The sequence below is a fragment of the Bombus pyrosoma genome, linkage group LG6 (genome assembly GCF_014825855.1).
Source record: "Bombus pyrosoma isolate SC7728 linkage group LG6, ASM1482585v1, whole genome shotgun sequence".
Classification (NCBI taxonomy): domain Eukaryota; kingdom Metazoa; phylum Arthropoda; class Insecta; order Hymenoptera; family Apidae; genus Bombus; species Bombus pyrosoma.
This window is the reverse complement of record NC_057775.1, coordinates 6,826,383-6,839,182: the sequence shown is the minus strand read 5'-3', so window position 1 is coordinate 6,839,182 and position 12,800 is coordinate 6,826,383. Positions and strand designations below refer to the sequence as shown.

Below are 12,800 nucleotides of genomic sequence, written 5' to 3'. Positions count from 1 at the left end.
ATTATTCTTCCTATTGCTTCGTGTGAAATCCCTACTCGACGAAGTATTCTTCGTAAATACATCAATGAATACATACGGACACAAACGATATCTTGTTCTTTCTTACGCTAATAGACACAGCATAGGATCGTCGAATGAGGAATTAGTTAATTAGTGTAACAGCTGTGGATCGTTAATCTCTTTAGAAATCACGACGAACCGGAATTTCTCTTCAGCGCTACGATTTTCCATTAGTTCTTGCTGATTGTTCATATATATCACGGATCAAAGAATAATTCTTACTGACTTCATCAATACCACGCTTTCTAAACCTTATTGCTTATTATTATATCCATTATATTCTATTCTATCATATTATATTGTTATTAGGAAATAGGACGAATATTAAGTTCATTATCTCTTCTGACATGTCAGTATTTACATATTTATCACATTACTATTTTCTATTATAGTGTGTATTATTACATTTATACATTTCTTGTTTTAAATATTTAAACTTATCTAATATTCTATGATATACGACGAATGGTGTCGACGTAGAACACGGTCGTGATCCTGATGTAAGTAAAATCAGGTAGACCAATGCTTAATATATGAATATATGAATAATAGACACCAGATGTATTTAATTGACACACACCTTGAAATTATCCAATATTATACATATACGTATATTGACATCTACAAGAAACTAATGTTAGCTTATGTATTATAATAAGCACGATATCTGTATGACAATTATTAACTTAAAAAATCTTACACTAATATAAGTTTCGCGTCATATACAATTTTTAATATACACTACTATTTTTCTATACTCGATATTTCTTCATATATAAAATATTATAATATTGTTCAGCTATATTGTGTATAGTAGCAAAAACATATTCTAATTTGCAATGTATATATTATAACTAATATATTATACTGAATAAGCTCAGTATTAACTTAATTTACGTTAAATATCATAAATAACCTCACATGTAAAACAGAATATTTTAATTGTATCACTTTTTTAAGAACAAATTAATCTCTCTTATGATTTATATGCTTTGCTATATATAAGATCTTTAATTTTTTTTTTAATCTAAAAACTGAAATTATATGTTTTCAAAAATATTTCTAGTAGTAAAATAAATTAATGTAAACATTCTAATACAAACTTTATTGTATCATAATTTGTATCATACACAACAATATTTTAGAAGTACAAGTTTACATAACTTTGTATTTATGTACTATAAATTAGAATTTATTTAAATATTTCACTATTTATTCGTTGTTGAATAAACGTTTCTTACAAAATTTTTTTGAGATAGTATTAAGATAGTATACTCTAGTCCATGATCAGAAACAATATACATGAAATAATAAAATACCTATTTTTGGATATTACTATACAAATATGTATGTGTTTAAACTTTCTTATATTTTACATGCACATAAAATAATGCAATGTAAAAATATAAATTACATTGTAAAGTCATAAACAATGTAATTTATAATTTTGTAGAGATTGAAATTTTTGTATTAAATAACATTCATTATTTTATTAATCCATATTGGTATAGAAATGTTAAATAACATATATTTTGTTTTAATAAACTTATATTTCTTAACATTTGTGCATTATCTAATTTTAATTCAACTATAATATTTATATTTGCATAAAAATTGATTATTTTAAAAGTATAGTACGGTACAAGAGAGTGCTTTGTTATCTTGTGCATACTGTAGAATACAAACATCGTTATAGTATATTACATGGAAATGAAGACTTACACGTAACAAATGTACATTAAAATATGTCCGAAGAGTTCCTTTTATAATACTGAGTTTTAGACTAGAATTTGTAATGACAATCATTAGTTTATTAGGAAAATATAACATTTTGCAACAAAACAGTATTAATAATACAGTACGATCTCAATGTGAAACATAGCAATATAGTTATAATAGAGGATATTCTTTTAAATTTGAAGCAATTTAATTTTGTAAAATTTAAAAAATTTATATACATATTATATATAAATCTTACTTTATTTTTATAAATTCATTCATGCAAGCCAAAATTACTTCTACTTATAAACAATCTCTTTCTATTAAAATTAATATTACGAAAACAAAAAATGCAATAAGAAGAAATCATATTTCTCTCATTTATAATTCATAATTTACATCACCAAAATACCTAAGGATTTTTTAACATTAGATGTTTCTGGTAATGAAAGCGCCCATTTTCTTAGTCCTGTTAATAAAACTGAACTTGTAACTACAATTGCTCCTCCTACTGAATAAGGATTTGGTATTTCATTGAAAAATAAAACTTGCCAGAAAAAGGCAAAAACTATGTCTGCTGATCTTGCTATTGCAACTGGTCCTGCTTGTTCCATTTGTAAAGCTAATGTTAACAGTATTTGACCCCCAAAACTGAAGAGAGCAAGTGCAACAACTAAAAGTCTGTCAGTCCCACACCGAGGTAAGCACAATGCACCTATAGCCCAAGATATAACTATTGTCTGAATCAAGGCAAATGATCCAAAATTTGTCATAATTACTGAGAAATGGAGGCCTTTTAAAGCTCGTAGCAAAACATATGCATTTGCACCAAAGAGAGTTGCTGAAAAAGCTGCTACAGCTCCCCATAAATCTGCATGTTGTGTTTTTATGTGGCCATCTGAAAGTGACTCGATAGTATGTCCAAAAATTAGTGGTGGACGTGTTATTAAGATTACACCAATCAATGTTAAACAAACTGTTATAACATTAAATAATCCACAAGGCTCTTTTAGAAATATTCTGGCAAATATGGCTACAAATACAGGAACAGAAAATACTACAACAGATGCATCAGCTAATGGCATATGCCGAAATGCATAGAAACTTAACATGAGGCCAGTGGTCCCCACAAAACTTCTTAGTATTAGCATTAATCTACGTCCCTTTGGAAATGGATGTTCACCCTTATATATTACAATTGGTATTGCTGGTAATAATACACCCACGAACCGAAATGCTGCCAATTCCATTGGATTTACTTCCACTAAGCCCTTCACAATGACACTGCATAATGAAAAAAATAATGATGATAATGTCGCCAATATTAAACCAAGATAAGGGCATGATTTACACATTAGAATTGAAAATCGTTTTTGTTGTGTTGTTGTGTTATTTTCAATATCACCATCAAGTAAATGATGCAGTTCAACATGTTCTGACATGTCTGAAAGAAAAAATAAAACTCAAGTACTTTCCACAGACATAAATACTAGACAAAGATTTCATAATTTAAATAAAATAGGTGCATGACTATATAGATGGAACAATTACAAAAGCATTATATTACTAAGGTGCAGTTTGTCATTAAACACTGAAATGTATAATATCTAATAAACATTTTAATTAATAACTAAATAAAAATTAAAACGAATGGTAGATGTCCTTTGATAACAAATTTAAAAGCGTGAGTTTGAACATTAAGGAATAATTCATTTTTTAAATATTATTTGTTATGTCATTTTAATAACCTATTATAAATTGATGTTATGTTATCGAATGTTATAACTCACCTGCAATAGATACAATAAATGATTAATCACAGCATGTAGTTATATTAGTAAAATTATGTAATAAATAATTAGAGTAATACATTTATAAATTATTTGGAAGACTAAATTATTTTAAAAACTTTAATAATACATCTTTCCTCATTGCCACTGACAATGTCCCTTACATTTTTCTTTTATTTCTATTTTAATTAAAATATCACGTTGTTACTCGCATGAAGTAAGCAACTCATCACAATATTCAGAACGCAAGAAAGGCGTTTAATTTAGATCACGATCATGACCGTGAGTTAGAATTCAAATTATACATTGCATTTGAAATATCGGTTTTTAAATGTTTTAGTTTTAAAAAACATATTTTTATATAAATACTATTAATTTTCAACGCATACACTAATAAAATTAGTGTAAAATTAACAACACAGTTCACTAATAAAATTACTAGATTATGAATAAACAGCGGACAATAATTAAGAAATATTAGTATTTTTATAAATTTTATTTTTATTCCCACTTTCATTTTTACTATATTCAAATGTTATGATTTGTCAATATATTCAAATTACAAATTTAAATGTGTCAATATTAAAGGGTTTATCAAAGTAAAAGTACAATAGTGATAATAATAAAGTGAACACTTTTATATTAAATATCGTTTTAGATATTATAATACATGAAATTATATAAACATAAAAATATTAATTCAATTTTATCATACCTTAAGAATATAATAATGTAAAAAATCTGTTCATAATAACGGGTGGATATTGTTCAACTTGTGAAGTTTTTTAAGCTAAGTAAAAGAAAGAAGTTATACCGAGTTAAGAAGAGAAACGTCGAATAATATCAATAAATTTAATGAAAATGATTCAATAAAGGTAAAGATATCTAAATTAAAATAAAAATGACTTTCGTTCAAATGTCGCGGCGAACTAAAGATGGGTGGAGTCGGTCTCATACAGGATTCGCGTTTAATTAATTCTTTACCTGCATTTACTCCCATTAGATATCTTGTAGGGATGCAGCAGGATACAGCTTCTACGTTATTGTCTTTTGATAAATGATATCATTCTCATTTTTTATATCACTCCGTTTTCATTTTTTATATTAAAATTATTTTTATTTTAAATTGATATATTTATATTTTTTTCATACGTTTTCTTATACTAAATACTTGTTTTATTATTAATCTTTATTATTAAATAATTTTCGTTCTAAATAAAAATGTAATAATTTAATATCATATTATAAATATAAAAAATATATCTACAAAATATTGTTATATACAATATATAATATAATGCTTAAATTACTTAGTTTTCGAGGTTTCAATGCCAGGTATATAGTACTTTTTAATTCAATTATAACTAAAATATTTAATTTTGTGAAAATAGATAATATCTGTTGGGAATATATTTATTTTAATTAAACTACTGAACATACAATACATACAATACATATATATACACAGACGTATGCTGGATCATATTTTGGACTAGTTTTAATATGTTCTTTTTCATAATATATATATAAAATTCATACAGATTGCAAAATATGTAAATAAATTAGTTTATTAAAGGATTTCTAATTCTATGGTTACTAACTACGTATTATCTTCCTTGATATTATATCCTTCCTTATAATTTAAAATGCTGGAATAATCTAGCATTTTCAAATACAATTTAGAAATGTCTCAAATTTTTTTAAATTTTAGAATCTAGTAATTTCCACCTATAAATATATTTTCAAAATTTGAAACAAGTAAAAAACCAAAAGTCGTTTTAGTATTAGTTACTGTTATCAATTCTACAGATTTTTAAATATTTCCTGTATGTAAATTAATATGTTATACGGCTAATTGACATAAAATAACATTTGTTCTTTTCTTTCTGTGAAACATTATTTGTTCTTTTCTTCGCGTACCAATGTTTGAAATTGTTTAAATAACATATACAATTATACTGTACAATTGTACGGTAAATAATTTTTAACCATATTTCCGGAAATATATTTTCAGATGTGTAGGTGATAATGCCATCTGCAGGAACAAATTGCTCGAGTTGTCTTTATTATTCTATGTTCGCACAATGGTGTACGAAGTTCCTTCTAAAATACTGTTGTTCATTGGTCGTATGTATGAATTTCATAGTGTTCGCAGGTTACAATAAATCAGACAATTTTTCAATTAAAGTTGAATTAAGATTGGAATTGTAGTGTAGTGTGCAAGGACCATTAATCGTAAGATACAGAATCGAGAACTATTTAATGGATCCGACTATCGGTTGGTATCAACCGGAGCAGTTCGGCCCTGCTAAGGATTTGTGGTTACACATTTGGGAAGCTGAGAAAGGCCTGGATATTTTAACGTTGAAAAACGACTCGTCTTCGAATGTAATGGGAATGAAACTTCAACAAGACTTCATGTCCTTGGATTCTCTTAATTCTCGTACAGGGGACCGCATGCAACATAATACTTGCAGCAACTATTATAATCCATCTCGTAGGAAAGGTGATAATCGTGCTAGTACCTACGGCATGAACTACAATTACGATGCCTTAGTTGGCGAATACGGCGGTTGTCCATGGCGGGTACCTAATAAACATTATTCGAAGGGTGTTATTGGGTAAGTTTTGTTATCGAGTTTTCATCTATATATATGCTGTTTATCTTATGAAAGTTAAACTATTTGCCTTTTTGTAATTTATCCATATGGGTATGATTAAGGTTATGTGCATTCATGCTCGTTTACAAATAGGGTATAGCAAGGTCCCTTTATAATTAGATATGCTACAAATGCAAATCTACTTTTTTTTTAATAATGAATACAACTTATTTAATTAAATAACATTTTTCAATTATTTCATGTTTTTAAAAATGCAAAATTTTGCCAATGCATTTTTAGTTTTTACTAAATCTATAATGATTTTGTAAACACACGTGGATGTTTATATAATACGATTATTTATGTTTGTAGTCACAACAATCAAATTTTTTCCAAATTAGAAAATATTAGAGATAAATTTAAATAAGTAATAAACTAATATTAAAAATTTTGTCACGTGTAAAACACGTTTGTCTATAAAAAGGTATATTATATTTTTTGTAATAATATTTTTTTATAAATACACAACGCCTATTATTTATTCAAAAAATAACATATAAACTATTATTTTATATATTTAAGTATTAAATGTAATTTTTTAAATATTTATCTTTTATTTTTTTGTATTATCATATCTTACTTTATTTTATATTCTGTTATTTATACATTTCTGTACAAAATTTAAAATTTTATTAAGAATATTTTTAAAATATAGGAAGATATGTAGAAAAACTTATTTATTTTAATACTTTGTATTAGATACTATACTGTATGAAATACTAAGTATTAAAAATTTTCCATTTAAATTCAAAATATATTTGTATAATTATTAAATACAAGAATATATAAATGTACTATTTATATGTTCTAAGATATGAAAAAATAAGTTTATTATTTGTTACATATTTTGGTGATTCTCGAATTAAAACATTTGTATTATATATTAAACATATTTTTTCATATTCTACGCTATATAAAATATGCACTTGTAAATGAATATTTATATAATTAACAGAAAAGCTGTAATAAAAGTACGTATATTTCTTTATATTTCTTAATTTTTAATACTAAATAAAAAATAAATAATTACTATAATATTTCTTTTTATCTCTTAAAATTAATGTCTTTCAATAAAAAATTTATCAAAATACATGTTGCAACATTTTTGAATGCTAATATAAATAAAAAGTTATCATTAACAGATTATATTTTTATATTTAGATTACATGAAGAAATTGAAGATTTTTTTGCTTATATGTGTCCCTCTAATGAAGAACATAGTTTACGAATGCGTGTTGTCAAAAGGATAGAACAAGTAATATATGATCTCTGGCAAGATTCTAAGGTTGAAGTATTTGGCAGCTTTCGCACTGGTTTATATTTACCTACAAGGTACGTATCATTGTACATATTTAAAATGGAATGTATTTAGTAATGTATTCACATTTAAAATATATAGATATCTTTTAAATAAATTAGTATTTTATATATATATATATACATTAGTGTTTTATATACATATATATATAAATGTATATATATTCATCCATAATTATGTCAAATAATATTGAATAACATAAACTTATCTTTAATAAGTCTTGTACATTGATTAATTTGTATATATTATTGATGACATTATGTGTAATACAAACATATACATTATTAATTATCATATTAAAATTCTTTAAATGGATAAGATTTATACTTATTTTTAGTGATATAGATTTAGTAGTAATAGGAATGTGGACAAATCTTCCATTACGTACTTTGGAACGTGCTTTATTGGATCAAAATATAGCTGAACCATCTTCTATTAAAGTTTTGGATAAAGCTAGTGTCCCAATTGTGAAGTTGACTGATAAAGAAACTGAGATTAAAGTAGATATCAGTTTTAATATGAATAATGGCGTTAAATCTGCAGAATTGATAAATTCTTTTAAAAAGAGGTTTCCAGTACTGGAAAAATTAGTAATGGTATTAAAACAATTCTTGTTACAAAGAGACCTGAATGAAGTGTTTACTGGTGGAATTTCCTCGTATAGTTTAATACTTATGACTATCAGTTTTTTACAGGTAAAATGTTAATATTTTTGTTTCAAATAATGTAGAAATAAGAATTAATCATATGCAAAATAAATAATGTAATAATACTAAAAAGTTATGCTCTATAAGACTCATATATTAGTATTTTGGATTATAAAAACGAATTTATGTTTTTTGAAATAGACAATTAATTTTTTCCTACCATGTGGATGAAATTTTATTTCAGTTACATCCCAGACAAAATGCTTATTGCTCAAGTGCTAATCTTGGGGTGCTGTTAATAGAATTTTTGGAATTATATGGTAGGAAATTTAATTATGTTAAAACAGGAATTCGTGTAAAAGATGGTGGTACTTACATATCGAAAGAAGAGGTAAAATATATCTATATGATAGTTCCTTATATAAAAATTCATCTGATAAAATGGTATATAAAACAAGTATTATATTTATTTTTAAAGAATGATATCTTTTATATGAAGTATTGAATGTTTTTATTTATTATATACATGTATGTATTTGTTCAGTACATTACAAGTGAATCTCATATCTCATATTAATTTTAGGTTCAAAGAGATATGATAGATGGCCATCGACCTTCTTTATTATGCATAGAAGATCCACTTACACCAGGGAATGATATTGGTCGTAGTAGTTATGGTGCTCTGTATGTAAAAGACGCATTTGATTGGGCTTATTATGTCCTCTCACAAGCAGTTAGTCCTTTAAATATTTTAGTTAATGATGCAAATAAAATAAGGTAAGATTATTTACAATATTTATGTCTTTTTTTTATATTTTATGATTCAATCAATTATTTTCTAAATATATATTTTTTGCAGTATACTAGGAAGAATAATTCGCGTGACAGATGAAGTAATAGAATATCGCAAATGGATTAAAGAAACATTCCCACTACCTTTGAGTGAGGTAGATTCATTATCAAGTTCTACTGCATCTGATGCTTCAACACTATCTGCACCAGCTAGTGATACGGTACAAAATTCTAACTTAAGATAGAACAAAGTAATTGTTACAAATTAATCATACTTTCAATTTCCTTTAATACATCTTCAATTTCATCAGGATTCTGAGTGTAGTCGTGGAAATTCTCCTAATGCTAGTGGAAAAGGAGAAGATAGAAATAAAGGAAGACATGTATATAATAATCAACATACTCATCATTCACAATGGAAAAAGCCATTTAAAGGAACTGCTCATGGTATGTAATCATATTAAATTCTTAAATATTTATATATTTCATAATCTACAGTTATCATAACATTTTTGGATGTTTTTGATTATTTATTTGAATGAACTTTATATGTTTCAAACTTATATACTTCAAAAATATGTATTTGCTACAGGTAATCACCATCATAGTTCCAGAGGAAACTATCATCATCGTGGAATAAATAATAATATAAGCGGACAAAGTAAAGCAAAACACTCTCTTCACAGTAATGGAAATAATAATAATAGTCATAGTCCAAGTTCAAGATCACAAACCGTTAAACGAAAAAAACAGTGCATTACACCTCGTGGTACTGGAGATTGTGTACGGTGATGAAACGTGTAAAATAATGTTGAACTTTGTTTCACACTTAAGTAGAGAGCTCAATATCATAATTGTGTGGTGAAAAGACATTGATTAACTTTCATCACGCAACTAAATTATCCTTTCCACTTTAGAGGGGCTCTGTGTCTAGAATTATAGAGTTGATATACTCTATATTACATTTTTCTTATATGGACAAGCAAGTGGCCCTGGTATAGTTAAGTTCTTCATTTCACCAGAACAATTTTTTATTCTGTACGAAAATTTACATACCAAAGACGTACAGAATTGTAATATAGATTGGTCTAGTTTTACTTTTATTTTGCATTACTGCACATATTACAAACAACATCAAAAAAGACGTGTAATATTTTATTAATTATTGTTTACATAGTTACAATCTTATTGCAATCTTTGAATAGCAATTGTGTCCATAATCACGGTAAACTGATTGTAATACATTTATATAATACGAACGATATATACAAAGATTATTTACAGTGCAGTTTTCTTAAAGATTTCATGAAGTTGTAAAACAAACTCTAATAATGATGATAAAGACTTAGTTTTCTATACGGAACTATATTCTTATAACAAAGGGATAACAGAAAAATTGGTGATATTGGAACTTACCTATTGTAAATATTGTAATATATATTATCGAACATAGAAAAATAAGTCTAAGAGTTACCTACTACATTTTTTTTATTTTGTACGTATCTAAAATAGTGTTTGTTATAATAATTTTATCATTTAAGATCATGGATTAGTCCATGTACATGTGAGAATTACGTATTTTTTTGCTATGATATGTAAGTCCAGTAATTGTGAAAATGTTTTGGTATATCTTTCGGATTTTAATAAAGTTATAAGTTCGTGTGCCGATGATCAACAAATTTTGAATAAAAAATATTTTTGAAAATATTAACTTATTAAAGAAAAAAAATGATACACTTTAGATTTTTACACTGTGTTCTTTAAAGTCGTAATTGTGCATAATGCTTTACTTTTTATACAGAATTACTGATTTCATAACACTAGTTTGTAATTTTTAGTCTCTCCTGAACAATAATACATTATTTTTATATTATGAGAATAATAGTAAGCATATACATTATGGTCGAATATTACAAATTCAATGCACGAATCAGACATTGCATTTAAACATATTTTGTGTTACTCTTTAAAATCTGAGCAACGTTTCAAAAATTTTGTATGTGACAATATATGCAGAAGGCCTTTGTATTGTTGAAAACTATTATTGAAATGTACTTGTGAAAATCATCTTATATCTAATTTATTATTGAAAATTACATTCCGTTCTTCAATAGAAATCTTTGTTCCTTAAATTGAAAAAAGATAACTGCGTAAAAATAGCAATTTACTAATTAAGAATCTTTATCCAGATTGCATTTTGTGTTAATGCAAGTTGTAATGTGATTCAAACAGTGTCTCCCATTAAATTCGAGTGCAGAGATCAATAACTTTATTATTCACTTTCCTCCAAACTTCTACTTCTTGCGCAGTATTCTATAATATTATTTATCAAAACATTGTTCATGGATAACATTGTAAGCTGTGATTCAATTTTATAATTAGAATGTCAATTAACCGTAACAACATACATATATGTGTGTATACATGTATGTATGGTGTATGTAAACCACAATGTGACCAGCAAAAAATGTGGATTTTACATTCTTAAAACTATGTAATTATTATTACTATTGTTATTGTTATTACCGATGATTAGTCTGCAAGGATGATTACAAATTTTTCAATTAGAATCAAATTTTCGTAAGAATTTATTATTAATAATTTGTGATTTATGTTTATCTATTTTAAAAAATTATTTAAAAATGTAAAACACGACAAATTTAATAAACAGTAATAACAGGTTTTCTTGTATTATTATTATTATCTTTATAATTTTAAATAATGTAGTCATAGATCTATTTCTAAAATTGCATAGTACAAAATAATAACAAGCAAATTATAAGCAAACTAACTCATGTTTAGAATTGAGTTTGAGAGCTAAAATGATTCCTACTTTTAACACATAAAAATAAGATAGTGACATGTAATGATAATAAGATAAAATAAAGCCTTCAAACACAAAGAAATAAATTAATTCTTAATTTATTTCTTTTTTGAACTATGCAACTCGTACTATAATTACATTATTCTTTATTATGTTTCTTATTTTTATACAAGAATGTATAGAATGTTTTATTTGAAAAGTTTAAAGGTACGCATCTACTTCAGAATAAAACTATCATGAGTTGTTCTCAAGAGTATTTCTCATTAACAAATCAGGTAATCCACTTTAGAGAAATATTCTCGAGAACAATTCGCGATAGTTTTACTCTCAAGTGGACACATACCTTTAAATTTATATACATAAAATGTCATTAAAAAGATTTATATCTAATTATAGTATTTTTTATTACATTATTTATTTTTCTAAACTAAAATACATATTTTACAGTAGATATTTTTTTCATGTAATTCAATGTTAACCACTTATCTCAAGTAATTCTAACAAATTTTAACTAAAAAGATCGAAAGTAATAGGAATAAAAAAATTACCCATATTATCATATTTGTATTATTAAATAAATGATAACAATGTTAAACCGTAATGTGTTTATGCAATATAAAATATGTACAACTGCTGCTCGCTTAAGCATCCGTAATCCGAGATGTTAGAATGTTCATTTGGGTGGCTAGGAAGAATTCGAGTGAAAATGAGGAAAAGAAACAGGGAATATGAATGAGATATTGATACCCAATGACAATTTTACATTGATGACTATTTTGTAAACCTAATTAAATTAATTCAAGGAATTAGTAGAAATAGTGATGATGCTAAAGTAGACCAAAATCCTGATGCGTATAAGAACAGTATTTACAATTTATGCAGGATACAACCAAAAATTGCATAAAAAGATTTTCTTATTTTGAGAGAAATATTTAATTTATTAATGTTTCTTCTTACTAACCTTATACAGAATATTTATATTAAACAATT

At 25.6% G+C, this 12,800-nt stretch overlaps 2 protein-coding genes across 5 annotated transcripts; one reads left to right on the top strand and one right to left on the bottom strand.

Annotated features, from left to right (window-relative positions):
* Positions 1 to 1,567: 1,567 nt before the first annotated feature.
* On the bottom strand, positions 1,568 to 3,806 carry LOC122568754 (solute carrier family 35 member G1). 3 transcript variants are annotated; one of them, XM_043728873.1, is made up of 3 exons: positions 3,570 to 3,806; positions 3,131 to 3,223; positions 1,568 to 3,063 (listed from the first exon to the last, which is right to left on the bottom strand). In XM_043728873.1, exon 3 carries the CDS (start codon positions 3,027 to 3,029, stop codon positions 2,175 to 2,177), a length of 855 nt encoding a protein of 284 aa, XP_043584808.1. In that variant the 5' UTR covers positions 3,030 to 3,063; positions 3,131 to 3,223; positions 3,570 to 3,806; the 3' UTR covers positions 1,568 to 2,174. The 3 variants fall into 3 exon arrangements, with proteins under 3 accessions (XP_043584808.1, XP_043584806.1, XP_043584807.1); XM_043728871.1 differs by having other exon boundaries at positions 1,568 to 3,223; XM_043728872.1 differs by having other exon boundaries at positions 1,568 to 3,223; positions 3,650 to 3,794.
* A 1,839-nt stretch (positions 3,807 to 5,645) lies between these two features.
* LOC122568234 (terminal nucleotidyltransferase 4B-like) lies at positions 5,646 to 12,800 on the top strand. 2 transcript variants are annotated; one of them, XM_043727753.1, is made up of 8 exons: positions 5,646 to 6,190; positions 7,391 to 7,561; positions 7,885 to 8,242; positions 8,439 to 8,585; positions 8,778 to 8,971; positions 9,054 to 9,207; positions 9,298 to 9,433; positions 9,579 to 12,800. In XM_043727753.1, exons 1-8 carry the CDS (start codon positions 5,832 to 5,834, stop codon positions 9,776 to 9,778), a joined length of 1,719 nt encoding a protein of 572 aa, XP_043583688.1. In that variant the 5' UTR covers positions 5,646 to 5,831; the 3' UTR covers positions 9,779 to 12,800. The 2 variants fall into 2 exon arrangements, with proteins under 2 accessions (XP_043583688.1, XP_043583689.1); XM_043727754.1 differs by lacking the exon at positions 8,439 to 8,585.